Below are 27,829 nucleotides of genomic sequence, written 5' to 3'. Positions count from 1 at the left end.
AAGTCAAAGACAATACAAAACCCGATTTTATTGAACTCAGCAATATGGCACTTCCGGTTAGCAACAAAGTCATGACGCCTGTACGGTATCCATGGAGCGCATGACAACAGCTTCTGCTCTCTTTTTTATTGACTTAGCATTTCGGAAGCGCGTGAAAAGGACTGAACAAAATCTATTTTGCTAGTCGGTGCCGACGGTACCAGAAACCCTTTAAATAATCTTTAGTGTCGGTCAGGCCAGCCAGGCTAACTTTGTTATCGACAGGGGGGCTTTTCCACATTAGCGTTAGCTGGTTAGCTCGCTAATCCACAACACGAAGAGCTCGTCTAACTAGGAATCACAAACCGAAACTTCAACTATGAGCGAACAACTGAAATTCATCGTTCAACAACTGAACATGGAGCCATTCAGGAAAAACTTCAACCTCATCACGTTTGATTCTCTGGAGCCGATGCAGCTACTGCAGATTTTAAACGATGTTCTGGCTGAAATAGACCCAAAGGTAAATGAACAGTGTAGTGTTTGTGAATTAATCGTTTGTATTTAACACGTTTGAATGGTCTTTATTATTCATATAGCAATCCATGGATATCCGAGAAGAAGCGCCTGAACAAACGGTGAAGAGGATGTCGTCACTGCTGGGGATGCTGAAATACAAACCTCCTGGGAATCTCTCTGACGTGTGAGTGTTGTTACATATATTCATCAAATACATCCACGTTAATCATTATTTGCACCTTGCAAAATCATTCATACCTCTAGAACTTTTTTTTAAATTAAGTTGCAACTTGTAGTTTGTGAAGGGTAAATAAAAGAATATGCGTCTCTTAGATAAGATTTATTTGGTTATTTACAAAAAAACATATGGAAATTGTGGCATATATTAGTACAAGCTTTACTCTGATATAGCTGTAAGTGAATTAAATCAAATTGTTAAAGTCTACACTCACTCACTCTTTGTATTTGTGTCTCTGCAATAGATAGAATTCGGACCATAGTTTTTATTATTTCATGTTTTATCTTTGATTTAATGCAGAAGGGCTTTTCCATTCCTTATACAGAAGCAGCTTCAGACAGGGTCTGGTGACTGGCAGCAAACCCGTGGTTCATCCAATCCTCCACTGGTTACTGCAGAAAGTCCCTGAGCTAAAGAAGAGGGCTTACCTGGCCCGTTTTCTAGTGAAGCTGGAGGTACCCGCTGAGTTTTTGCAGGATGATATTGTCAACGACACCTATCATCAGGTGTGTAGTGAAGCTCCGTAGCAGTCACCAGGCCATTTTTTTATGTTTGGAGGCGCAGAAGGTTCTAAAGGAAACAGTCTGTGTTCACAGTATGAAGAGCTGGTGGAAGGATTTAAGACGTACCATAAGGAGTGTGAGCATCTGAGGAGTTCAGGCTTCTCCACTGCGGAAATCAGAAGGGTAAAAAAAAAAAGAAAAAGATCATGTTGACAGTTTGTTGATTGCGCTTGATGTTAAGCTGTGCTGTGTAAAAAAAAAAAGTTTTTATTTAACCTACTAAATGTAAAGCATTAACACCGGCTGAACTTTGACACACGGCAATCCCAATCGTCAATGTATTTTGTTGGCATCTCATGTGATTTCCCCGCTAAAAAGTAGTGCATATAAATGTGAGGTTGCGTCTAACAATTATTTTAGCAATCGATTACTCCATTGACTATTCTGACGATTCATCAATTAAGCGGAGAATAATGGCACGTTATGCAGATTTTTTTAAAGGACCGTAAGCCTTTTTTTTAATGCATTAGAAATGTATTAAAAGATGAATTTCTGATGAATTAATGAAATTCTTTTTTACAAGAAACATAACGTTTTACAGACTAGAATGTAACAACGTAGCATTCCTTTAGTGAACACTTGATCATTTGTCGTGGTAATTAAGTGTAACAATTAACATATTACTAAATTGGTTGAGATTGTTTCAATCATCAGTTCATCACGATTAATCTGATTAATACTTTTAGCCCTACATGATTATGGAATAGAAGGAAAAAGGTGGGCTGTTTTTTAAATGTTTTGGAGATAAAAATCTAAAAAGTGTGGCCTGAATTTGCGTTTAGTACCACTAAATCAGTATTTCGTAAAGCAACATTTTACCGCATAGAAGTTTGCTGTTGCAACACAAAATGCAAAAAAGTTCAACTTGTGTCCATACTTTTAAACAGTGACATTAATTCGCCTCGTGCTTGCTTCAGTAGATTCACTGACATGTTTTTTCTTTCTTCTACTACAGGATATTAATGCCATGGAGGAAGAAAAAGATCAACTCCTTAAACGTGTGGAGAGGCTGAAGAGGAGGGTAAGGCAGACGGTTTGCTGTAGTTAAGTCTGCAAGGCTTTAGATTAATCGCTGAATGAAAACATCACCTCAGACATAGCATATCGGCTTCCATATTGGACTCAAGAGGCTTCTGACAAGATGCCCAGCTGCTTCAACAAGACTGACAAGTAACGAGGTGTTGAGTTAACGGGTCTCACTTATGGACTCTGCCAGAAACTGAAACCTGACTCTGACAGAGACCTGTGTCATGAACGTCGTCGCCTCCTTAACTTGCTGCCCCCACTAGGTGGAGTCGGTGTCCAACCATCAGCGAATGTTGGAGCAGGCCAGGCAGCTGCGAGTGGAGAAGGAGAGAGAGGAGTCACTCACTCATCAGAAGCAAGAGCAGAAGAATCAGGTGAAACCCTTTAGATCCCTTTAGCTTTATCTACACTTTAAATATATCTGCTCAGGGCAACACAGATGTGCAGCATAGTGTTTGTTTCAGTAGTTGTACTCTAAAAGAACGTAACACATGCCACGTATTCGCTTAATTTAAGATTAAATCATCGGAAATTATGTCCATTCCAGAGGTTTACAAGTTTTACAAACCGAGCAACTTATATTAATTACTTTCAGTTAAGAGAAAGAGAAAATTTATCAGCGGTAAATTTGCTGATCTTTAATTTAACTTCCCTTTTTGCCAAATATTTACTTCTAATCCGCTTCTTAAGTCTACATGTATCTTTAATGCGTTTTTAGGTATGTATATTCATTTAGGACATTTTTAGCTTACGTGTGACAACTATAAAGGAACTGTTCCCTTTTTTAGTGAACACCTGATAAAGGTTAGAGGTGCATTGTTTATCATTTATTTTGAAAAAAGTTGTGTCATGACAAGAATTTTGATCAACTTCAGTTTTTGGTAGTAAATAAAAACAAAACAAAGTTGATTCTTGTTTTATCACAAGTGTTATTTTTTTGCCGTGTTCTCCCCTGTTTCTTCCACAAGACCCTCAGTTGATATCAATAAAGTGTTTGCAGTTTAGTGATATAAATCTCACTTTTCTTTTTAAGCAAGTGGTGTCCCGTAAATGTAACTAAAAAAAGATGACGGAACGCGGTACCCCGGAGATTTAACAAACTGTCACTCTGCTTGGGGGTTTAAAAGCACTCTGTGGTCAGCAGCTGTGAAAATGACTCCAATTCAGCAATATTTAATGCCGCCAACTTTCAGGTTAGATGTTGCAGTTTCTGCTCGGGTTCTGACCATTTTCTGACAGCATCAGAATCCTGTGTAACCATGCAACTCTCACTTTTCACCACACATTCGGTTTATGTTTTACTGATTAGGGATTTAAATGTTATTTTGAGGACACTTCCTGTCACACCACTGAAACTTTGTAACCTCGTCTGTACTTAGTTTTCTCACTCTATGTCATTTGACTCTTAACAAAAAGGAAGAGAAAAAACAACCTCAAGTTATGGCTGCACAAGTTAAAATACTTTTACAGCACCTGCAGGCAAATTTGACACAAAGAACAAACAACAAAATCAAATTCGTACCAGATAAAATGTCCTCATGAATATCAACCACAGTTTCTTTGTGATTTAAACAGTAAAAATATTAAGCAAGAAAAAAATCTGTCACTTCCACTGGGCCTCTAATAAGCGGCCGCACATTAATTCAATCTATACTTCGATTACATTTCCAGATAAAGCAATAACATTGTTATCTGTATCTATATGCTTCCTGTTTGTGTGGGTGGGGATCAAAAGCCTTTATTTTTCTGCTTCATAAAAATTTGTTTAAAATTTACATATATGCTTCAAAAACCAGCGGAAAAGCCAGCTAAGATTTATTTATGTTTCATTCTCTCAAGATTTTTAGGTTTTCTGGCTCCAAAACATGACATTCCCCTTAAAGTAAAATAAACTATAATAGTTCTATAATACACACAGAGGTCCAAAGGTGTTCTCTTCTCATATGCAGTAGATTTATACGCAAGTCATAATATCTAAAATGTTACTTACCTGAGAGCCTGTTGTGTTTTGGCTTCGCAGTGATTTATTTGGAATTTGAAAGGGGAAAATGCCTTCAGTTCATTCAGCAGCGTCCTACCTATCGATATCGCTCATTGTTTTTGTGTGTCCAGCTGTTTCAATCCGAGCAGAGACTCCTGAGGTTGCAGCAACAGCTGAAGGATTTGCGTCAAGCAGCGGCGGACGCCCACCCAGAGAGTGAGTAGCCCTGTGATCCCTCCGTCCCTGGGAGCTGGGCGGGGTGTATGAGACAGACGGGTGTCTCTCAACTCCATCCATCCATCCGTTCATCCATCCATCCATCCATTTGGTATCACCCTCGTTCTAAGTGGGGTCATGAGGGTTGCTGGTGCCTTTCTCCGGCAAACATTTCGGGCGAGTGGCAGGGTTCACAGGGTTCACAAGTCACCAGTCTGTCGCAGTATCTGTCAACTAACATGTGCATTCATCCTCTGATAATATTGAAATTTGATGTGCTATAACAGATCCTATTTGGCTGTTATGTTGACTTTTTCTGACCTTTTTAAGCTGCGGGAGAGATTTACAATTTCACAGTTTCTAAACTGACCTGCACTCTGCAGACGGAGATCAGGCCACTTTGTTAAAAGAACTTAGCAGGAGTCTTGCATGTGCTTCTTTGCAAACTGCTGTCATTTATTCACATGTGAATAAACATGTTTCACATGTTTTAATGCTGAGTTGAATTTGATTGCATTTGAACATATTGGTACAAAAAGTTAAGCAAAGTATTGCATTGTAAAGTATTGTATTGTCTTTATAATACTGTATGAAAATTACAAATCAAATAAATATCCGAAAAATAATGTAGAGCTGAACAATTATTTTATTGATTGATTTACCTTTTGATTATTCTAATGATTATTTTGTTGCAGTCCTTTTATTTTTCAAATAACCAAATGCCATGAAGGCTCTAAAGTGCTAAAAATCAAACCTCTGTGTCTTTCAGGCTTGATGAAGCGACTTGAAGAAGAAATAAAGATCAACTCCTACATGGTCACCGAAAAACTCCCCAAAGAGCTGGAGGGCCTGAGGCGCACAGTGCAGTACATGCAGAAAGTGTCGTCAGAGCCTGCAGTGGGCCAGGCTGATCTCCAGGAGATGGAGGGCAAGGTCTGCACCTGCGTGTGATTTCTAGAGGCTTTAAGGGTGCTGACATAGTCCATACTCAACTTTCTTTAACGTTCACTGTCACAGATTAAAGAAGTCGACTCTCAGATAAATCAGCTGATTGAGAAGAAGATGATGAGAAATGATCCCATGGACGACAAACTGACCCTCTATAGGCAACAGGTGCATTTTGTAGATGTCTTTTATTTGTGGCCCTTTTTGTTCCAGTGGATTGTTACTTTACAGTTAAAAGTTGTTCAGATGCTTTTAAAATCTGATAAGTTATACTCCTGGTTACAAAAAAATATTTTTTGGAAGTTGTCTATGTTGTTTTCAACTGAATTAGGACTATTTTGCACCACTGAATCTAAAAATGACATCCATTTTTCTCCCTCAGGTCAGGTTTTTAATCTAATTTGATTTAGAGAAATTTAATCTTCTCACTAAACTGATGACATTTTTGTGACATTATCAGCTCATTTCTGTTCATATTTCTCACCCAAAAAAGGATTTAGGATAAAAAGACAAATACACTTCTAACAGGGTGTATTAATTAAATGTTACATTAAATGTGACAAACTTGGATTTCTGTCAATTGAATAATAAACACTGATCAGGGTAAGTACATGTGAAGTGAACATTATGTCTCAGTCTCTGATGGAGTCTCTCCTCCTGCTCGTCACTCATTGATCAGATTCTCAGAAAATCGATCCAGATGTGAGAACAAGTCAGTTGCTTCGTTTCTCATGTTGCTCGATAGCTCAGAAAGTTGAACCGATGGAGCAAAACAAATGCGATTTTTGGATTCAGCTGATCAAAATGACCCTAAAACAGTCAAAAAATAGCAGACAAATTTTTGGCTGTTGATCAGTGTTATTAGTAAAAGTTTCTAATAATGTTTATTTCTTTGTTTCTTCTTGTTTTCAGTGTTGTGACAACTATCAGATCATTTCAAAATACAATATATTCTTTTCAGTTACAGCATAACAAAATAATTTCCTATAGCGTGCCTTTAGCGTTTTCCCGAGTAGCTCATGTTTTGCTTCATAAAACAAGCTAGCCATATCTGTTTTTTTTGTGCCAATCACAAGCTATCATGCAACCTATTTAACTGCCTAAAGGTGGTTTTGACAACAGCAGCAGAGAGTGACAGGCTTGAATCCAGTGTCACCATCAGAAGGCCCTTTCTATTTCTGAACAGTCTATTTTAGAATTACTTATCTGCCATGGAAACTGAAAATGAACTCTTATTTATTTTTGTCATTATTTTTGGGGGGCCGGTTTATGTGCAAGGATTGTTTGGGGACAAATTGACCCAGAGTTTGAAAAGTCTCTAAACAAAAACCTCTGTTTGACTCCATGTAAACTCCGTGTAATGTTTGTTTATCTGATGCAACATGTCTCTTGTAGGCCTCTATCATCATTCGAAAGAAGGAGTCAAAGGCAGAGGAGCTCCAGGAAGCGAGGGAGGAGCTGGCCGCCGCGGAGAGGGAGCTGAAGCAGAGGAGCAGCCAGGGACAAGGCTCAAACGGGGAAGAAGTCATCCGCGGTGACGAGGTAAACGGTTTAGTCGGTTGCAGCTGTCACCGGGTGATGCAGTCAGTCAAAGATGGGGCATCTCCCAAGTTCCAGCGAAGCTGCGTCGATGCTTCCAGGCTGGACGTCTGGGGATGTTTCTGTCGGAAACCGAAAGGCGAAAAGGACATTTCACTTTTTGCTTTATCAAAGTACGTTGAAGAAAATTAGTAAAGCACTGAAAACTCGAGAGGCTATTTCTGTCCTTATCCAAACACAGACAGGCTCGCTGTCAAACGTTACTTATCCCTTTCTTTTTTCCCACTCTTCCCCCACATTCCCATGTAAGCTATAAATAGAACACAAAAGGGAGAATATCCAGAACAAGGAACTCTCAGGACAAACTTCCTGAGAGTTGGCCTTTTTCCTTTATCTCAAACAAATCTTCTGTCCAAGTCATCTCTGACTAGTGAAGCGGAGCTGGGTCACAGAAACATCAGTCTTTGTTTACATTTGATGTTGAGGCTGTGCCCGCTAACCCTTCCTGTTGCATAGCCTGTTAGCATGGTCTCTTTTAAACTTTCATGGCAAGTATGTCTGAAAGTCTTCAACGAGTTAAAGAGCTGACTGTACATGGTTCTGTGTTAGTGGAGAAATGCTGATGGTTTTCAGTGGGGCAGCGTTTGACACGTACGTGGCTGCGGGGTGAGAACTGTGATTTCTGCAGAGGTGAGTTTCAAAACTTGGCTTTACAAGGAAAGCAACAGTGAAACGTTTACTGTTGCATATCAGTTATAGAAACAGTGAAATATCAGTGGAAAAATGACTGTGAGCATGTTTATTCTGCTCAGGAAGAGGAGGGGAAAGTTGTCCATGCGGCAAAAAATCCTTTTGTGACAGAAAAAATGAGATTAGATGGTCTAGAAAATGTAGGGGTTTTTCTTAAAGCTGCGGTATGTAACTTTTATTTAAAAATATGTTTTATACATATTTGTTCAAACTATCACCATATTGTGACAGTTATGAGTCAGATAATCTGTGAAAAAATTGATGTCCTCCCTCTCTTCACTTAGCTACTGTTGATTTTTCTAAGGAAAGCTAAGCTCCCAACCAAAATCAACCAATCAGAGGCAGGAGGGGGTACTTAGCACAGTCAGTTATGCTTGTGCATGCTGGTAAATGTGCTAATGGCACAAAAACAACTTATTGTTGCAGAAAAACTGTTTATCTGCCGTCATTGGTGGCCGTGCTACAATAGCATTCACAACATTCACTGCTAGCTGCAGCGCTGCGGTTAGCAAAGGAAGGAGGACGAATGGGAATGAACAGCGCCACTTGCAAGGGGGGCCCCTTTAAAAAACATGTCTCTCCATAAACCAACAGACTCAGTGTAACCAACGGTAACTAGTAGTTTGTGATGAGGTTGCTATAAACAAGCCCACTTTGACTCACTATACTGAATATTATACTGAATATTATAGTGAATATTATACTGAATATACTGAATGTACGAAAACAAAGCAGAAAATTCTCACCAGCTTTTATCACACACTTTGACAGTAGCTGGATGTTTGAGAGGCGACTTATTAAGCATCATTGTTCAGCCTGTCTGTCTTATAGAGCTCCCTCCACACCTGTTCCCTGACTCTCTGGTAAATAGCTGATAAATGACCGAATAAGGAGACTTGAGAGCATAAATGTACCACTTTTTTAAACTTCTCCCATATTCCTCAGCATCCTTCATTACATGTTTTAATATCCACCATCGATCTCAAAGAGTTAATGGATGTTGTTGCTGTGGCATGAAGGATCATCTCCAGTATCAATCATTCTTCTAAAGACAGTGTTGCTGTCATGACACTCTAACACTTAAATATCTCTATTGCAGACACAATATCCCACAATCACCACCATAAGTTGTAATGAACTGGTAAATCAATCTCTGGAGATGAGACCCCAGCATGGAGCCTGGAGAGCTGGACAAAATCTGCAAGGCTGGATTGAGAACAGAACGCCTCCCATTGAGTTACAGAGAGACATCCAGAGACTTGGCTCTCTTTTGGAAAAGGACAGAGCAAGATGGTTTGAGGAGAACCAAAAGCTGCTCAACGTGCAAAGAGGACTGGAGAAAACAAAAGCTGAGTTACAAGGACAGAAAAGACTCAAGGAGATGAAGAGAGAACTACTGACAGGAGAAGAGTTTTCTGATTCAGAGTCTCTCAGACGAGCTATAATCACTTCCAGGAAGCACAAAGACATAAAACACAAGACGAAAAGGCTGCTGCAGGATGAATGGATGTTGTTGCTGTGGCATGAAGGATCATCTCCAGTATCAATCATTCTTCTAAAAACAGTGTACAAAGCACAAAGACATAAAACACAAGACGAAAAGGCTGCTGCAGGATGAATGGATGTTGTTGCTGTGGCATGAAGGATCATCTCCAGTATCAATCATTCTTCTAAAGACAGTGTTGCTGTCATGACACTCTAACACTTAAATATCTCTATTGCAGACACAATATCCCACAATCACCACCATAAGTTGTAATGAACTGGTAAATCAATCTCATCAGCCTCTACTGCTGCTCCCTTGTAAATATCTCTGGCTTTGTGGTTTAAAGCTGCACTGAAATGTGTTGGGATTTGATTCTTACTCATTACAAACTATGTCAGAGATTTTCTCTGCTCTGCATGAACAAAGCCTTCTTCTCAAGTCTCATGACATTTGTGATTGTAGTAAAGGCAGCAGTGTTAGTTCACTATTTGAGTGTTTAAGATAATGATTAGCATCTCCAGGTCGTAAAAATAAACCTAAACAAGTGTTGCCATGGATACGCATCATACCAACTGCCCAAAACTAAAAGAGAAAATACCAACATCCAAAACCAGAGGGGACAACTGTCCTAAGATGCAATGCAAAGATAACAAAAATAATCATGAACAAAAGAAAGAATCAATCAGAGCCTCCATGACAATATATAACCATCCCAACTCCAATATGGAGGACAGGAAGGTGAGGAGAAGGATGATGGGGGAGGTTGGTTGGTCAGTGTGGTAGATTCCTCAAACACTCACATCATCATTCCAGAGATGAAGGAAAACTGTGATGTCACAACTAGAGCCATGCTTGTGATGTCATCATCAATGTATGTATGTAACAAACTTCTACATTCTGGTCATTGCTTGCTGCACTACTGACAAGTTCAGACGTTTGGAAAACGCTTTCAAAGTTGAACATGGAGATTGTTTGTGGATCAAAAGTGATTTTAACAAACATTGTTTTGTCCAAACATGTTGAACCAAAGGACACATTCGTCCAACGGTGAGATGAGACCCCAGCATGGAGCCTGGAGAGCTGGACAAAATCTGCAAGGCTGGATTGAGAACAGAACGCCTCCCATTGAGTTACAGAGAGACATCCAGAGACTTGGCTCTCTTTTGGAAAAGGACAGAGCAAGATGGTTTGAGGAGAACCAAAAGCTGCTCAACGTGCAAAGAGGACTGGAGAAAACAAAAGCTGAGTTACAAGGACAGAAAAGACTCAAGGAGATGAAGAGAGAACTACTGACAGGAGAAGAGTTTTCTGATTCAGAGTCTCTCAGACGAGCTATAATCACTTCCAGGAAGCACAGAGACATAAAACACAAGACGAAAAGGCTGCTGCAGGATGAATTTGAGCTCATATTGTTGGTGAGGAAGCATTCAGGACACAAATCCAGGCAGAGAAAGAGAAAAGTGACGCCATCCAACAAGAACTGGACCAAATCAAGACTCACTACGAGGAGCTTCAATCAAAATATGAAGCTGCAGGTGAGGAGAACCTGCAGGTCGACATGCAAATGTTTTATGAAGAAAAATCAATGAGCAAAAGCTCCTTGAAAAACCTGAGAGCTGAGAAGGACGATCTCCAAGAAAAAATGTCCAAGGAAATTGACGGCCTGCAGGATCATAGTTGGACTGATCTTATGACAAAACACACGCCAACGTCTGCCACCAGTTTTTCCGAGCTCTCTTTCTTTCAGTCCAAGAGAGTTGATTTGGAGGAGGATTTTTATGATCTTTTCAGTATGTTTAAAAGGGACGTTTCTTTTGGAATCAGCTTTTGACTTACATGACAAGTTCCTGCGAAGGAAAAGATCCGCTCCAGCTTCCACTGTCGCCTCCGTCCCTCTGGCCCAGGCCATCGTCTCCAGATCCAGATCCTCTCACCAGCCTCTCTGCTGCAGCCTCTTTGCTGCAGCCTCTCTGCTCTATCCGAAGCCTCTCTGCTGCAGCCTCTCTGCTTCATCCGGAGCCTCTCTGCTGCAGCCTCTCTGCTGCAGCCTCTCTGCTCTATCCGGAGCCTCTCTGCTGCAGCCTCTCTGCTGCAGTCTCTCTGCTGCAGCCTCTCTGCTCCATCCAGAGCCTCTCTGCTGCAGCCTCTCTGCTGCAGCCTCTCTGCTGCAGCCTCTCTGCTCCATCCGGAGCCTCTCTGCTGCAGCCTCTCTGCTGCAGCCTCTCTGCTCTATCCGGAGCCTCTCTGCTGCAGTCTCTCTGCTGCAGCCTCTCTGCCGCAGCCTCTCTGCTCTATCCGGAGCCTCTCTGCTGCAGCCTCTCTGCAGCCTCTCTGCCGCAGCCTCTCTGCTCTATCCGGAGCCTATCTGCTGCAGCCTCTCTGCTCAATCCGGAGCCTCTCTGCTGCAGCCTCTCTGCTCCATCCGGAGCCTCTCTGCTGCAGCCTCTCTGCTGCAGCCTCTCTGCTCTATCCGGAGCCTCTCTGCTGCAGCCTCTCTGCTCCATCCGGAGCCTCTCTGCTGCAGCCTCTGTTCTCTATCCGGAGCCTCTCTGCTGCAGCCTCTCTGCTCTATCAGGAGCCTCTCCGCTGCAGCCTCTCTGCTCCATCCGGAGCCTCTCTGCTGCAGCCTCTATGCTCCATCCGGAGCCTCTCTGCTGCAGCCTCTCTGCTCCATCCAGAGCCTCTCTGCTGCAGCCTCTCTGCTCTATCCGGAGCCTCTCTGCTGCAGCCTCTCTGCTCCATCCGGAGCCTCTCTGCTGCAGTTTCTCTGCTCCAGTCGAAAGATGATGGGGGAGGTTGGTTGGTCAGTGTGGTAGATTCCTCAAACACTCACATCATCATTCCAGAGATGAAGGAAAACTGTGATGTCACAACTAGAGCCATGCTTGTGATGTCATCATCACTGTATGTATGTAACAAACTTCAACATTCTGGTCATTGCTTGCTGCACTACTGACAAGTTCAGACCTTCACAAAATGCATTCAAAGTTGAACATGGAGATTGTTTGTGGATCAAAACTGATTTTAACAAACATTGTTTTGTCCAAACATGTTGAACCAAAGGACACATTTGTCCAACGGTGAGATGAGACCCCAGCATGGAGCCTGGAGAGCTGGACAAAATCTGCAAGGCTGGATTGAGAACAGACGCCTCCCATTGAGTTACAGAGAGACATCCAGAGACTTGGCTCTCTTTTGGAAAAGGACAGAGCAAGATGGTTTGAGGAGAAAAAAAGCTGCTCAACATGCAAAGAGGACTGGAGAAAACAAAAGCTGAGTTACAGCTCTTTTACAGAAAAGACTCAAGGAGATGAAGAGAGAACTACTGACAGGAGAAGAGTTTTCTGATTCAGAGTCTCTCAGACGAGCTATAATCACTTCCAGGAAGCACAAAGACATAAAACACAAGACGAAAAGGCTGCTGCAGGATGAATTTGAGCTCATATTGTTGGTGAGGAAGCATTCAGGACACAAATCCAGGCAGAGAAAGAGAAAAGTGATGCCATCCAACAAGAGCTGGACCAAATCAAGACTCACTACGAGGAGCTTCAATCAAAATATGAAGCTGCAGGTGAGGAGAACCTGCAGGTCGACATGCAAATGTTTTATGAAGAAAAATCAATGAGCAAAAGCTCCTTGAAAACCTGAGAGCTGAGAAGGACGATCTCCAAGAAAAAATGTCCAAGGAAATTGACGGCCTGCAGAGTCATCGTTGGACTATGATCTTATGACAAAACACACGCCAACGTCTGCCACCAGTTTTTCCGAGCTCTCTTTCTTTCAGTCCAAGAGAGTTGATTTGGAGGAGGATTTTCATGATCTTTTCAGTATGTTTAAAAGGGACTTTTTCTTTTGGAATCAGCTTTTGACTTATATGACAAGTTCCTGCGAAGGAAAAGATCCGCTCCAGCTTCCACTGTCGCCTCCGTCCCTCCGGCCCAGGCCACGTCGTCTCCAGATCCAGATCCTCTCACCAGCCTCTCTGCTGCAGCCTCTCTGCTGCAGCCTCTCTGCTCCATCCGGAGCCTCTCTGCTGCAGCCTCTCTGCTCTATCCGGAGCCTCTCTGCTGCAGCCTCTCTGCTCCATCCAGAGCCTCTCTGCTGCAGCCTCTCTGCCGCAGCCTCTCTGCTCTATCCGGAGCCTCTCTGCTGCAGCCTCTCTGCTGCAGCCTCTCTGCTGCAGTTTCTCTGCTCTATCCGGAGCCTCTCTGCTGCAGCCTCTGCCGCAGAGAGTCTGCAGCTCTATCCGGAGCCTCTCTGCTGCAGCCTCTCTGCTCTATCCGGAGCCTCTCTGCTGCAGCCTCTCTGCTCCATCTGGAGCCTCTCTGCTGCAGCCTCTCTGCTCCATCCGGAGCCTCTCTGCTGCAGCCTCTCTGCTCCATCCGGAGCCTCTGTGCTGCAGTTTCTCTGCTCCAGTCGAAAGATGATGGGGGAGGTTGGTTGGTCAGTGTGGTAGATTCCTCAAACACTCACATCATCATTCCAGAGATGAAAGAAAACTGTGGTGTCACAACTAGAGCCATGCTTGTGATGTCATCATCACTGTATGTATGTAACAAACTTCTACATTCTGGTTATTGCTTGCTGCACTACTGACAAGGTCAGACCTTCACAAAACACTTTCAAAGTTGAACATGGAGATTGTTTGTGGATCAAAACTGTTGTTAACAAACATGGTTTTGTCCAAACATGTTGAACCAAAGGACACATTCGTCCAACGGTGAGATGAGACCCCAGCATGGAGCCTGGAGAGCTGGACAAAATCTGCAAGGCTGGATTGAGAACAGAACGCCTCCCATTGAGTTACAGAGAGACATCCAGAGACTTGGCTCTCTTTTGGAAAAGGACAGAGCAAGATGGTTTGAGGAGAACCAAAAGCTGCTCAACGTGCAAAGAGGACTGAAGAAAACAAAAGCTGAGTTACAAGGACAGAAAAGACTCAAGGAGATGAAGAGAGAACTACTGACAGGAGAAGAGTTTTCTGATTCAGAGTCTCTCAGATCAGCTATAATCACTTCCAGGAAGCACAGAGACATAAAACACAAGATGAAAAAGCTGCTGCAGGATGAATTTGAGCTCATATTGTTGGTGAGGACACAAATCCAGGCAGAAAAAGAGAAAAGTGACGTCCTCCAACAAGAGCTGGACCAAATCAAGACTCACTACGAGGAGATTCAATCAAAATATGAACCTGCAGGTTGACATGCAAATGTTTTATGAAGAAAATCAATGAGCAAAAGCTCCTTGAAAACCTGAGAGCTGAGAAGGACGATCTCCAAGAAAAAATGTCCAAGGAGATTGACTGCTTGCAGGAAACAGAGAACCGTCTGCAGAGTGAGCTGGTGCTGTATAAGATTTGATACCAAGAATTAAACAGGAGTTATGAAGCAGGCATTTATCAGTAAGAGGTGAGTTGTGAGAAAGAAGCTAATTTAGAAAGAGCCAAGAATGACCATCATCTTATCAATGCACTTAGAGCTGAAAAGAACAATTTGCATCAGAAAATGGCACTAGAGTTCTCTTTCCTGCAGCAGCAATCCACAGAGACCATGAAACATCTCCAAAGTGAACTGGATAAAGTTTCTAACCAGGAACTTAAAATGACATGTGAAGGAGATGTTTCTACTTTAAGACAGCAAGCAGAAATATTTAATCAGGAGGTAGATAAAGAGATGAAAGCTGACATTCAGAAAATGTTGAGGGACCAAAAGATTATCTCAGAGAACTTGGAGCAGAGAAGGACCGTCTCCAAAAGCAAGACACTGTCCTCCAACATCGGTACTGTAGCTGTGAGGTTAATTATGAACCAGAGCTGGAAAATGTGAAAACGGAGCTTCAAGACTGAGATGAACCAGGACCTCCAAGAAGAAAAGTGGCCAGGCATCAAGAACCAAACTGGGAAAAACTACACTATCCCTGTAAAAACCATTTATGAGCCTGAATCCATGGATCTGGAACATCTATTAGAGAATCTTGAATTTCCTGATGCATCTCCAAGGAGCTAAATGATATTTTATGGGGCCCTCTGTCAGTCAGGGGCCCTTGGAATTGTCCTAACCGTTTCCCCTACTACTGCATCCCTGGCGACAGATTGTGTTTGGTAGTGTTAAAACCCGCCTCCTGGAGAAAGCAGAGGGGTGTGATTATCTGTCTTATACCATACTGTTAAGACATAGATACAATGTCAACTAATTTGCGGGAAAAAAAAAAATTATAAAAGTTACTTTCTGCAGCTTTAAAAAGTCAGCTATCTTTTGCAAGGACACCTGTTTATATTTTGTAGTCAGTAGACTGATATGGGCAGACTAAAACTAATTTGAACTACAAGTGGAAGCTGTTTGTAGAGACAAAGAGATCCTTGGAAGCGTCGCATTAATGAAGTTAGTGGAAAATGTTTGGTCAGACTCTCCTTATCAGAGTACTGTGTCATTTTGGGCCATCAGCCGTGGTGGAGATGATCACTTTATCAGAGGTATTTTCCATTCTGACGACTGAGTGCCATCGCATTCCTCCAGCCAATGCATGGACCCTCTGAGGGCCAAGTCTGCATCTGTTTGACAATGTTTGACCGGTAACAGGAAGCTGGTCTCAAATGAGATGCAACGTCCGCTGTTTGAATCTGTGTCACAATGTTTTTTCTAGTAAAGTGGAGAACCTGAAAGGTATGCAATCTGATCAAAAATATACTTTTCTGTATTAGTGGAGAGGTTTGCTAAAGTCTTTTTCACACTCTTTTGCCTTTACGAACACACACTTAAACTTTTCTTAAGAAAGAGGCAGTATTATGTATTTTTTTCTGGGGGGGTTTACATCATGTTACAAAGTTATTCCCTCATCAAAAATACACCTGCGATCTTGCCTTGATTTCTTCAGACTGGACAGCAGCAATTAGCAAACACCTGTCAACCTGCTCACGCTGAGATCATCATATGATCTTCTTCAAAGTGCAGCGCTGGTAAAAAAGAAAACAAACATTGTTTAAAGTTTACAGAGGAGCCACGTTGTGATGAGTTTTTGAAAGCAGAGTTTTTTTTAAAGAGAGAGTTTCAAGGAGATTATGAATTTGAATTTCTTTTTAGTCATATTTGCTATATTATCCATTTTTGTAACAACTGAAGTTTACACAGTTATGCCATCCCCATGGATTAGCTCCCTGTGAGAAGTTGCGGCTAAACCATTTCCTCTGCCTACGTCCCCCAGAATGCCGTGCGGTTGGGGTTTGGAGTTCAGTATAATTATTAAACATTTTTTCGGACTTATTATGTATTGATATTGATCGTGTGTCTACCAAGACATATATTGTTATTGATTTTTTGGCCCAACCCAAGCTCAAAGGCTCAGTCAAAGTCCTGACCTAATGGCGACAGAGAATCTGTGGCAGGACATTCACAGCTGTTCAGCAGAAGTGGCTGACCTTGAGCTATTTTACAAACAATAGCCCTCAAAAAGAAAACAGCGAGTCTTTACACGTGCGAAGCTGCAGGAGACACTCGTGCATGCATAGACGTTCCTGTAAAAGTTTTCACGGGACAGCGTGGGTGTGAACGAGCCGCATGTCCGAGTTACGACCGCCGGCTGAGCTGCAGTCCGGTTTCACAGCAGTTGTTGTGTTTGGGGACACGGTGTCGTGCGGACACCATGCAGGATTAGTCCGCCGCGCTAACTCCTCTCACCACCGGCGTCTGCCCTTGACATCCCAAAATACGCAAAAGAATAAATGTGCATGCACAACTGCACGAAGCCGGCCATTCCTCCCACACACACACACACACAATTCTGGCCTCATGGATGCCCACGGGACTCAAAGCACATTCTGTGATTTCTGGGGCTGTTCTCCTGTGTCTGTGGTCATTTATAGCTGCTCTTCATTGTGGAGGAGTTTCAAAGCGTCCCGGCAGACTGGGGCGTGGAGATTGACCGAATATCCACTCCAAACAAGTTGTTTTGTTCCATGGAGATTTTCTGCTGTCCTCAGCTGATCGTAAACTTCCAGATCATGACACAGATCCCCTCCGCTCCTGTGGTTCTCTAATCCCTTCGCTCCCCGCATCAGTTCCTCCTGAGGCCTTTCACTATCTCAGCTGTTGTCAACTTCACCCTGTAGTTTCCATGCAAGCAGTGGGTGTTTTTGGTATTGTTGCCATACTCATTTTTTTATATGGTTACAGTTGGGCTTGTCACAAAAGTCAATAAATCAATTAGCCGCACAATAAATTAAAATGAGCTCGATAATTTCCAGTTGGACAACAATCATCCCCTAATATATTTTGAAATGCAATTTTAGTTACAGAGACTTCATCATTCATTTGAATTATTGTTGTTTTGGTTGTTTTTCCAGTTCAGGTTTTAACTATTCTTTAGAAATAAAATGTTTATGCATTTATCTATGAATAGGTATTATTGCATTGGTATGCTATTATTATTATTATTATTATTACTGTTATTATTACTCGTTGAAAATTATCACTTATTCCAATAATTTCTGAGACAATTTAACCTTCTGCAATATTTATGATTGTGACGCTCCCACTTAAAGTTTGTTTTTCTCCTACAGCTTTGAAATGTTTGAAACGTTGTTAATGTACTGCATTGCATTGAGACAATTAAGATTTTTTTCTTAATTGTTTTTTTTTTTTTCATTTTTGTTCTTTTAGCTGAAACGCTTAGTGGCAAAATTGCGCAGCAAAGGAACAACCTACAAGAAGAAGAGGCAGGAAATTGCTGAGCTGAGAGCAGAATATGGAGTTCTCCAACGGACAGAGGAGATTCTCAGGCAGAGACACGACACCGTCCAGCAGAAACTGGTAACTCTGGCTACAGCTGACGACAACTGTGGTCGTCCATTACTCTATTGATTGATCTGAGGAGTAATCGATTTATCGGATTCTACAGATTTTACATTAAACTACCCAAGGCTTTTTGTACATAAGAAAGCCATCAAAATATGCAAATAAACAAATAACTAAATTACTTTATTTTATGTAAGAAAATAAACATTTGTTGCCTACAATACAATAGCACACATTCTTTCAGTGAATGCTTGATCATTTGTAGAAAAAAATGCATCTAAAAAATATACTAACATCAACATGTGAAAAGCTCAGGCCTTCCTGCCTAACTTAGAATCTATAATGTAGGGATAATTTGTTGATTATTTTTTAGGTTAATCATTTAATAACAGCTTTTTTATTATTATTATTATTATTTTATTTTTTTACACATTTTGAATCTTGTCACTCGAGGACTTCTAGGTAGAGCATATTTCCAGATTAAGAGTTGTGTACTTTTTGTGCAGTTTTAGTTTCTGATTTTGTTGTTCTTTTTGCAGATTACTTTTTTTCACTTTATATACCCCAGTTAAAAATCAAAGGATTACTAAATTAGCTGCTGATAAATTCAATATTTGATTCATCACAATTAATCCGATTGATCATTTCATCATCACTGGTGGCCAAACTTATTCTAGATCGCCCTTCATAAAAATGTGTATGTAAAAAGGAGAATAAGTATTTATATTTTGTCTTTTAGAAATGGCCCACATTTTGAAAAAATGTCTAATTCGTTAGAAACTGTTGGATTCTTTCTTATAAGTTTCTCTTGATGTGTTCATTTTTTTTGTCTCCATACTGAGAGCTAACCTTGAACTGCTGCTTTGTTTGACCAGCTGAATTAGCCAAAATGCTAAAGAGCCAGATGGCGTCCTCCCTACTGCTTCCCCTGTTCTCCTTCAGATCAGAAAAGCCTTCTCAACCAATCCCTCTGCCTTGCAATATTCAGACTACGTGCTTCTCCAAATGCGCTGTTTTCTCTCCATTCGCAGCTTGTTTTTACAGTGAAGTGACAGAAGCTTCGTGGAAATGGCTTCACACCTTCGCGTGGTCAGATTACCTGACTTGTTGACGGCCTGTCTGACGCAGGCCGAGCTGCTATTTCTGACAGCTGCATCTGCTGCTCCCCCTCTGTCTGCATCCCACATTAGGATTTGTTAAAGCAAGTTTTCCCTTCTGATCACATGGCAGGCTGACAGCATGTCCTCTTCTTGACAGTGGCTTGCTTTTCTTTTCTTTTCTATTTTCTCAGCTGGATTCTTGTTGCATTCCACAGCCTTTTTTTAATTAGACACCACATTAAGTAGCAGATGACATTTGATTGCCCTTGATTATGGCGGACTTCCTTTTTTTAAATAGTTTTTAACTTTTGTATTTAAGTTGCACAGGGCTGAAACGATTAATCAGATTAGTCATGATTAATTGATTATTGAAATAACTGTCATGTAATTTAGTAACCAACTGATCGTTAACTGGAGCATACAGACTCAACAAAAGGTCACTCGCTAAAAGAACAACAGAGTCAAATCGGTAATTAAGCAAAACTGTACAAAATATGAACACATTTTACATTTAAAAAAAGCTTTTCTTGTCTGTAGATATGTTCTACCCAGAACTCCTCTAGTGTCAAGGTTTCAGCTTCACTCTGTTCAAATTCTGTTAAATGATGTTAAAATCATTTTTTAGCCACAAAGCATCTTTAGCTACAAATCATCTACGCTATTCCTCTTTAGATTACAAAGTGTTTATTTTCTTATTTATAAAAGGAATTAAATTATTTGTTTATTTGAATTTTTTAACGTACTTCTAACATTGTATAAAAAGACTTAAGTGATTGATTCTTTAAAATCCGGTTAATCGTCCGAATCGATAGAATAATCTATTATTCCATCTGTTATTGTTTGTTGCAACCCTAAAGTCGCAACACTTTTTCTGACTGTTTCTTCTGCGCTTGAGTACAATGCAGGATATTAGTTATTTTATTAGGACCTTTACAAAAACATCCCACCCTACTCTGTGTGTCGCAGCAAACCGTGGAGGCCCAGAAGGGCATCTCTGGATACAGCGACACTCAGGAGGAGCTTGAGAGGGTCTCCGCCATCAAGAGCGACCTAGACGAGAAGAAGGGCCGCACTCTGGATGACATGTCTGAAATGGTGAGTATGCTAAGTGCTCACCAGTGGGAACCCGTTGGCTCACAATAGCACAAAACAAGAGAGGACACTGAGGGAGACTGCCAGTTTCTAAGACTTCTCTATTTATTTGGAGAATGATGGAGCTTTTTTGGTTTAGTTTCTTTTTACGGTACAGATTCCACTCTTTGGTGAAGAAAAAGTTATTAATGTTGTCAAAGGACTCTTGAATCTGAATCTGAATCTGAATCTGAGTCTGAGTGACCCTCAGCTATCTTATTAAAATGGAGACATTTCCACATAAACTCCCAGAAGATCCTCCCTAAACCAAAAAACATTAAATCACACTACACACAAAAGCTATCATTTTGGCCTTATTAATATCAAAAGTCATTCACAACTAATACTTTATCATAATTTAAGGACAGCATATACATTTTAAAGTGTGATACAGTTACTATTGATAACCAGAGGTGCAACATAGTCATTAGTGTATAGGTTTGTCACTTTGGAAGTCAACTAAAGAATAAACATGTTATATGTTTGAGCTTTGAGTTCTGGCTGCCATTTTATCAGACTAAAACAGACACTCAAAGAGGACTGTTTATTTCAGCCCTCTTTTATTCTCCTTCTCACCATTACAAAGGTATTCATACCCTTTGAGCTTGTTCACATTTTCTCAACTTCTCTATGTTTTATTAAGATTTCATGTGATACAAAGTTGTGCAGTATTAAAAACGTGAAAGGAACATTTTCAAAAGGTACTAGTGCTGCTTGAGGGCTTTGCTTAAAATAAGCAGTCTCACTTGATTAAGACGGTTGTGACCTGTTAGACTGGAACCAACATCATCATCGTCACTCTTTTACATTTTTTTCTTCTTTTTTTTGTACCGCGCAGATAGAATTGATACCATGTGAGTAGCACATGTAGAACTAACAAAATAAACAACTGGATATTCGGGTGCTTCAGTTTCAGAGTTGTGGTGTAGAGGTGCATGCTGGCTCACTGTGTGAATGTAAAAATCATCCTTAGCTTTGTAGCATACACGCAGCTTTTGCGTAAGTGTGTCATGACTCATGGCGCATGTTTCGACTTGTCACAACAAGCTTGACGGCAACTTTTATGTGGACCACTGAAGTTTTTCTCACATTGGATACAGACAATAAAAATCGTCTCATTTAGAATCATATTTTAATTTAAATGTGACTTATCTTCAGCAGCGGTTACTTTCTTTTATTGTTATGAAGAAGCGTTTGGTTCTTAAAGTGAGTCTGAAATAATTCAGAACCCCAACTGATTCAGACTTAAAGTAATCTCTTGTTTCTTTTTTAATTTTTTTTTTTACATAAGTCGACTGAAAATGTCTTTGAGCATTTCACTAATTATTTCTGGAGGAGTTTGATTCAGGGGCCTCGCTTCCTTCAGCACCACTAACAGCATTTCAACGTAGATTTAGAGAAATTTGAGAGATTTCTGAGCGTTTTGTTATCCAACCTCAACAGCAATCATTTATGTATCATTATAGTTTACTGAGGTGTATTTGTGTACAAACAGAGCTCAAACTCAAGGATGGAACTTATAGCATGGATTGTAGCAATGCTAACAAAGCAATCTAACTATGAAAATTGTTCTTTGAACTGTTACAAATGAACCAATCCAGCTCCTTAAAATCCTAGATTTAAATGTTCAAACCATTTAAAATCTTTTAATTTATCTATCCATGCCATTAAATTAAATCTGACAGCCTTTACATTCTCAATAAAAAATTGTTAAATTTATATATCTGTTGACTGTGTTAAAATATTAGAATTTATGGGACCCCATAGGACCTGGGAGTCTTTAAGGAGTGGCTGACTTAAATGATATTTAACAGAAGTATAAATAATTGATATTTATTTTAATTGTATTCTTTATATATATTTGTTGTTTTTGAGACTCTATAGATGATTATTTAAATAGCATTTCACTGACGATGTCTTTCCCGTGACATATGTAATTACCCAACAATATTTTTACATTTCCTGTCAATTTAACAAATTTTAATACAAAACCACGGCGGGCCATCTCACCAACTAGACCACCAGGCTTCGCAGGTTTTCTGTCGTGAGTTTAAAGAATGCTAATTACCCCCATTCAGTCAGGAACAGCAGTTTTCATCCATTCAAAAGGTGAGAAACAGCAGATGGAGGTGAAAACTCCTCTGAGTAAGGTGCAGAAAATCCCGTTTGACCTTTTTAAAAACCTCATTTTGGCAGAGGCTTCTTGTCTTCTGTGTGGTGGTTAGATGAAATTAAAACTTAATCACTTAGCCACAACAAGGTTGGCACAATTTGGCGTAAATAAAGAAAAGTCATTCAACTCCAAGAACATCATCCAGACTGTAGAGCATAATGTTTTGTAGTTGTCTTTTAGCCAAAAGGTCCTATGGAAGGATTAAAGACCTCATGATAAAAGATGTTTCAGAATAACAATGGCCCCAAACACACAGCTCGTGTGGTGAAGGAATAGCCTGACAACAAACATATTAACATATTATTCTCCTCTTACATAGGGCATCTGCAGATCTATGTAATCTGCAGATTACATAGGTCTGCAGATTTGTTTACCTAAAACGAATCTTAAATTTGTTTACCTAAAATTGAGGCTTTGAAATGTCTTAAATTCATGTGAAAAATGTAACTTAACCGTAAATACGTCAATCACAGGTCTTACATTTTTGTCATGGCAGAACTATTTAATTTAGAATATTTTATGTAGGCAAGCATTTGAGCTGCACACTGCGTTCTATGACTTGAGGCAGTAAAAGCTACCACCAACCAGCTGCTAATATACCCTTACTAGCTAGTTGTTTGTTGTTGTTTTTTTTTTTTGCATGGATGGTTAAGTGTAAATTTATTGATAGTTGGCCACTGGCTCACTTCAACTGCCAATCCATACGATGCTATGCTCATTCTGTGCAAAATACCTTCGACTACACCTACATAGGTTGTGCAATTTTCTTTTGCACGTTTCTGTCAACTTACAGGTCTTAAATTTCATTCATAATGGTCTTTAGAAGGTCTTAAAAGGCCTTCAATTTGAGTTATACTCTTTTTTTTCCCTCCGCCCTTTTCTCTTAGCCTATGTTTTAAGATGTCTTACTTTAAGATTTGTCACGTTTTCCCTGCTGTGATGCAGTCTATGTTGTTGCCACGTGGTTTTTCAGGTGAAGAAGTTGAACTCGATGATTGTGGAGAAGAAATCCGCTCTTGCACCAATTATTAAAGAGCTGAGGTCACTGAGACAGCTGCGAGTGGTGAGTATCAGAAAAACCTTGAGGTTCTGCTTCCGTAACTATTCAGTCACTGGTTTTATATGCAACGGATTCCGACAAAAAGCTCCAACTAAAATAGACCGTCGCTGACAACTCCCCTGGGTGACTAACAGGATATGAATGGGACGTAATAATTTCATCCCACCAAGACATGTGACTGTCCAGAACCACAACGCATCAGGATTTTTCACTTAACGGTGTTAGTGTGCACCGGAATGTCTTGGAACAAAATCTGTCATTAACATAAAAACAAATTCAGGGATTTTAAAGTCGTCCCACGCAAACAAATTGGGGTTTAACTCATAATGTGTTATCCTGAATAAAGCCCATTAGGGACCATTTACATTGTCCTTGAATAACATACACAAAGGGAAAGCCCCCCGCCCCCACCACATTGCTGAGCAGGAGCAGAGGATTAGATTTTCCTACATGTGTTCCCAGAATTGCGCTTTCATCTTACTGGCTAATGTCTGCTAATACAGGAAGACAGAAATAGATTTAGTTAGACATGAAACTGCTAAAATACCAGCCGAGACATTATCCTGCACTTCTTGGTTTTCCTGCTATCTACTTGTTGGTAATGTTTTGTTTTGGTTTTTATTCCTTCTTTTCTTTTGCCCAATCCATGGGAATGCATTCATATCAGGAGCTGAATCAAGAGTATGATGAGAAGAAGGCCCAGTATGAAAGCTGTGCTGCTGGTTTGGAGAGCAACAGATCTAAACTGGAACAGGTAAACTTCATTTTAGTTCTTTTTTGTTTTTCACGCTTCTTATGGTTAATGCGAGAATTAAATGTTTTTTGTCCTTTTTGCTAATGATGAAAATCGTTCTCATTTATCAAATCACAGGAGGTGAAAGCACTGAGGGAGGAGATGGCCCAAAACGAAAACCGATACCATTACATCAACTCTATGTCGAAGGCCAGTGATTTTGTTAAATAATGGTTTACTGCTGAAGAAAAGCACTTGTTTGCCACACTGGATTTGTCATTCCTTAAACAAATATAGAAAGATTTAAAGTGACGGTATCATGTAAAATACTTCTTTTTTTTTAGCTTTATATCATGGTATAATGTTATTCGTTCATCATAAACATACCTGGAGTGTTGATTTGATTCTGTCATGCATGTTTGAGCAATTCTTTAATCTGCATGGCAACTATTAGTTGTGCAAAACACTTGGGTGAACCTAGCTCCACCTTCAAGAACAAAGCTCCCCCGCTGAGCAGCAGTTTCAGAGGAGCTCTCCCCCATCACTCTCCCACTCAGCAGCAGCAGTTAGCAAACACCAGCTGAACTCATTATAGGATCTGCTTCTCAGTGAAACGCTTGTAAAATGCTGTTAAAGGGTTAATACAAGAGTCATGTTGCGATGACTTCCTGAAGGCGGAGTTTCAGAAAGAGCAGGAGTTTTCTCAAGAAACAGAGGCCCAATTTTAAGGTGTTAAATTACAAAGTCAAAATTCTTTTAAGTCGCATTTGGTATATACAGCATTTTTATAACAACTGAAGTTAATAGCTGCTTGATTGTACTGTAGAATGGCCTGGAAAATACATAACACTGCCCAATTAAAATGTTATTGTTCAATCTACAACAGGAACATTTTCCAAGAGACTTGTGGCAGTGGGTGTTTGGTTATAAAACACCCACTGCCACAATTAAAACGGTGATCTTTGCATCTCTGTCATCTGCAGATCATTGAGATGCAAATTCAGCGCACTGTTGAAGAGATGAAGGCCTATGTGTCATCTGATCCACAGGAGAAGAAGAAGACCATCAGGTGAGCCTGTCAGGCTTTTCTTGCCACCTGCTCGCCGCAACCACATCCGTTTTTCTTTACCTATGACTCTTATTACATAAGCATTAATCTGATGACACTTTCTACTGACTGTACAGAAGAGAGTCAGATTAACACACCCTTCAGAATAAAGATAAGCTGACGTGCCACACCTTTTCTAAACAAAAAAGCACCAGGTGAAAAGTGACGTTTCTCACCCCATCCGTTTTTGTTTTTTTCTCTTTTTTTTTTCTTCTTTTTCTTTTTTTTCTTTGTTGCAGGGAAGTGTACTTGAAGAACATTGCAGAACAGGAATTACTTGGCAAGGTGAGAGGAGACGATCTAAGCGCTGACTAAGATGAAGCAGGGGATCTGTACTTGGAAATGTTCCCTTATTCTGCCAAAAACAGTCTGAAGGCTGACAGATTGGAAACGAAGGTTTATGGGAAGCTCACACAGCTGGAGCCTTACAGATTCAGGCTGCAGACATTTTCATGTTTATAATTTTACCTTTTGTTTAGGGCTGGAGGACTGATCAATTAGCTGAATATTTGAAGGTTTAGCTTTTGTAAAATCTGGATTTTTTTGTCTTTCTTCCATTAATAAACTCCTTGGGTTTCCATAGTTCAGAGTGACATCAGCCCGTCCAGGGCGGCCATCTTGTTTAACATGCGTATTTTTCAGCCTCTATAAATTCAAGTCAATACTATGATGGAATATTAGCAACGATGCTACGATTTCTTTTTAAATTATGAGAATAAAGTTATAATATGACAAGAATAAAGTAGTAATTTTATGATAACTGCAACACAACAAATAACAAAAATTTTTAATGAGGACTGCTGAGCATCTTGTAAAATTAGACTTTGAGATCCATCTTACAGACAAGCAAATCCTTCATCTTCTAATACATCTGTATCAGATTGTAGGACTCTGAAGCCATTTATTTACGACTTCACTTTGAAGAAATGGTTTGGTCACATCATATCCTGATTACTCCACAAGCTTTTTTTTTCTCATCAAAATAATTTTCACTTTTAATTTTAGGACATTTTTCTGATAAAACTGTCTGTATTCTGATAACATAATGAACATATTTGTGTAATTAAGCAAAAATGATTGTAGCTTGTCACTAATACTCCGTCATACAACTCACACAAAAAGGGATCGGAACAAAAGCCACTTTTTGAAAATATTTTCTGTCAGTTGTAATTTTTTTATAACTTTTTTTTTAAAAAGAGAGTGAAAAAAACAGTCTAATAAAATCAGATCTGGTATGAAATAAAAATCTGAGATTCTATTTTTTTAAGCCATATCACCCAACCCTATTTTAGCTGGTGTTCTGTAAATCAAAGCGCAGGAACAAAACCTACAATTGAGAAAATCTATTTGTGGATTTTTCTTTTTTAACAAACATTTACACCTTTGAAGAAAAAGAAGACAAATGATACATTGTAACCATATTCTCATTAAAACATCAATAAGAAAAACAAAGTTATAGAACACTATTAAAGTTTAATCAGGTGTGTGGAGATATATTAGATATGATATACTTTTGAAAAAAATCTACTTGCTGGTTTTAAAACCTTAAATTTGCATCACTTTATGCCTTTTATTTATCTTTGTATTTCAGAAGTTGCGTGAGGAGCAGAAGGTCGTGAGGGAGAACCACAGCGCCAACATGGAGCAGATGAAGATGTGGCGGGACCTGGAGCAGCTGATGGAGTGCAAGAGGCAGTGCTTCATCAAGGCTCAGAACCAGGTTTCTATTGGTCAGGTCATTCAGGAAGGAGGCGAGGACAGGCTGGTTCTCTGAAGACATGATGCTCCCACGCTGTCTATGTACTGCGCTAGATAAAACTTTACTTTCTGCATCCTCCTGCAACACAGCCAAAACATTGTGAAGATTTGATTGTTTCCAGAAACGGTCACGTTAATTCTCCCTCTCTGAAGCATCTTGCACCAGAGACGTTAAGCTTCCCGTGACAGTTTATATTTCCTCTGAGCTCTGGCGATGACCACATCTCAAAGGACACACGTCTCTGGTCAAGGGGTTAACCTCTTTTGTCAATCCCTTTTTACACGCCTTTAAGGATACTCTTCCAGTCAAACATGTCCAAACATATCGGCGTACAAAGTGGTGCACTTGGGGTGTGACAGCGGTCAGCTATTTTTGGCAGCACCAAGCATGACCATGTGCAGGGATTGTGGGGTCCAGTTTTGGATTTTACTGGGACCACCAGGACCGCTAGGGGATAAGAGATTCCTGCGCTTGTTAAATTCTTTGTCCATTTCTATTTGTTGATAACGTTGACCGACATTCAAATGATCGACCCTTAGTTCCTAACTGTGTTTTATATGTGTTTGATTGCATTAAAGTTTGCAGTTCTGAAAAAGTCTGCCCACTTTCCACGGTTTTTACTCGCGTGGTGAAATTGAGTATCTGATGTTTTGTTGTCCAAATTCTATAATGACGAATGTTGGAGAAATCCTGTAACGTTTGGAGTGTTTGAGTGCCTCACCGTGTTCACAGCA

At 40.3% G+C, this 27,829-nt stretch overlaps 1 protein-coding gene across 1 annotated transcript; it reads left to right on the top strand.

The window, feature by feature from the left end:
* The first annotated feature begins 68 nt into the window (after positions 1–68).
* Positions 69–27,693, top strand: ift81 (intraflagellar transport 81 homolog). Its single transcript, XM_055050503.1, has 18 exons — positions 69–502; positions 579–682; positions 1,062–1,242; positions 1,333–1,422; positions 2,255–2,320; positions 2,589–2,699; positions 4,438–4,522; positions 5,292–5,455; positions 5,540–5,635; positions 6,863–7,009; positions 17,897–18,046; positions 20,098–20,226; positions 23,409–23,498; positions 24,163–24,249; positions 24,367–24,438; positions 25,212–25,297; positions 25,576–25,621; positions 26,928–27,693. The coding sequence occupies exons 1-18, from the start codon at positions 359–361 to the stop codon at positions 27,108–27,110; spliced, it is 2,031 nt and encodes a 676-aa protein (XP_054906478.1). The 5' UTR covers positions 69–358; the 3' UTR covers positions 27,111–27,693.
* Positions 27,694–27,829: the final 136 nt, after the last annotated feature.

The sequence above is a fragment of the Poeciliopsis prolifica genome, unplaced genomic scaffold (assembly GCF_027474105.1).
Source record: "Poeciliopsis prolifica strain line A6 unplaced genomic scaffold, Auburn_PproV2 SCAFFOLD031, whole genome shotgun sequence".
In the NCBI taxonomy this organism is placed as follows: domain Eukaryota; kingdom Metazoa; phylum Chordata; class Actinopteri; order Cyprinodontiformes; family Poeciliidae; genus Poeciliopsis; species Poeciliopsis prolifica.
This window is presented reverse-complemented; position numbering and strand designations above follow the sequence as displayed.

Bases quoted from the DNA above. Each gene is read 5' to 3' on its own strand.
- ift81 (XM_055050503.1), top strand. From the start codon at position 359: ATGAGCGAACAACTGAAATTCATCGTTCAACAACTGAACATGGAGCCA. The intron at 20,227-23,408 runs GTGAGTATGCTA...GTGGTTTTTCAG, and splicing joins TGGATGACATGTCTGAAATG to GTGAAGAAGTTGAACTCGAT. The intron at 25,298-25,575 runs GTGAGCCTGTCA...TCTTTGTTGCAG, and splicing joins GAGAAGAAGAAGACCATCAG to GGAAGTGTACTTGAAGAACA.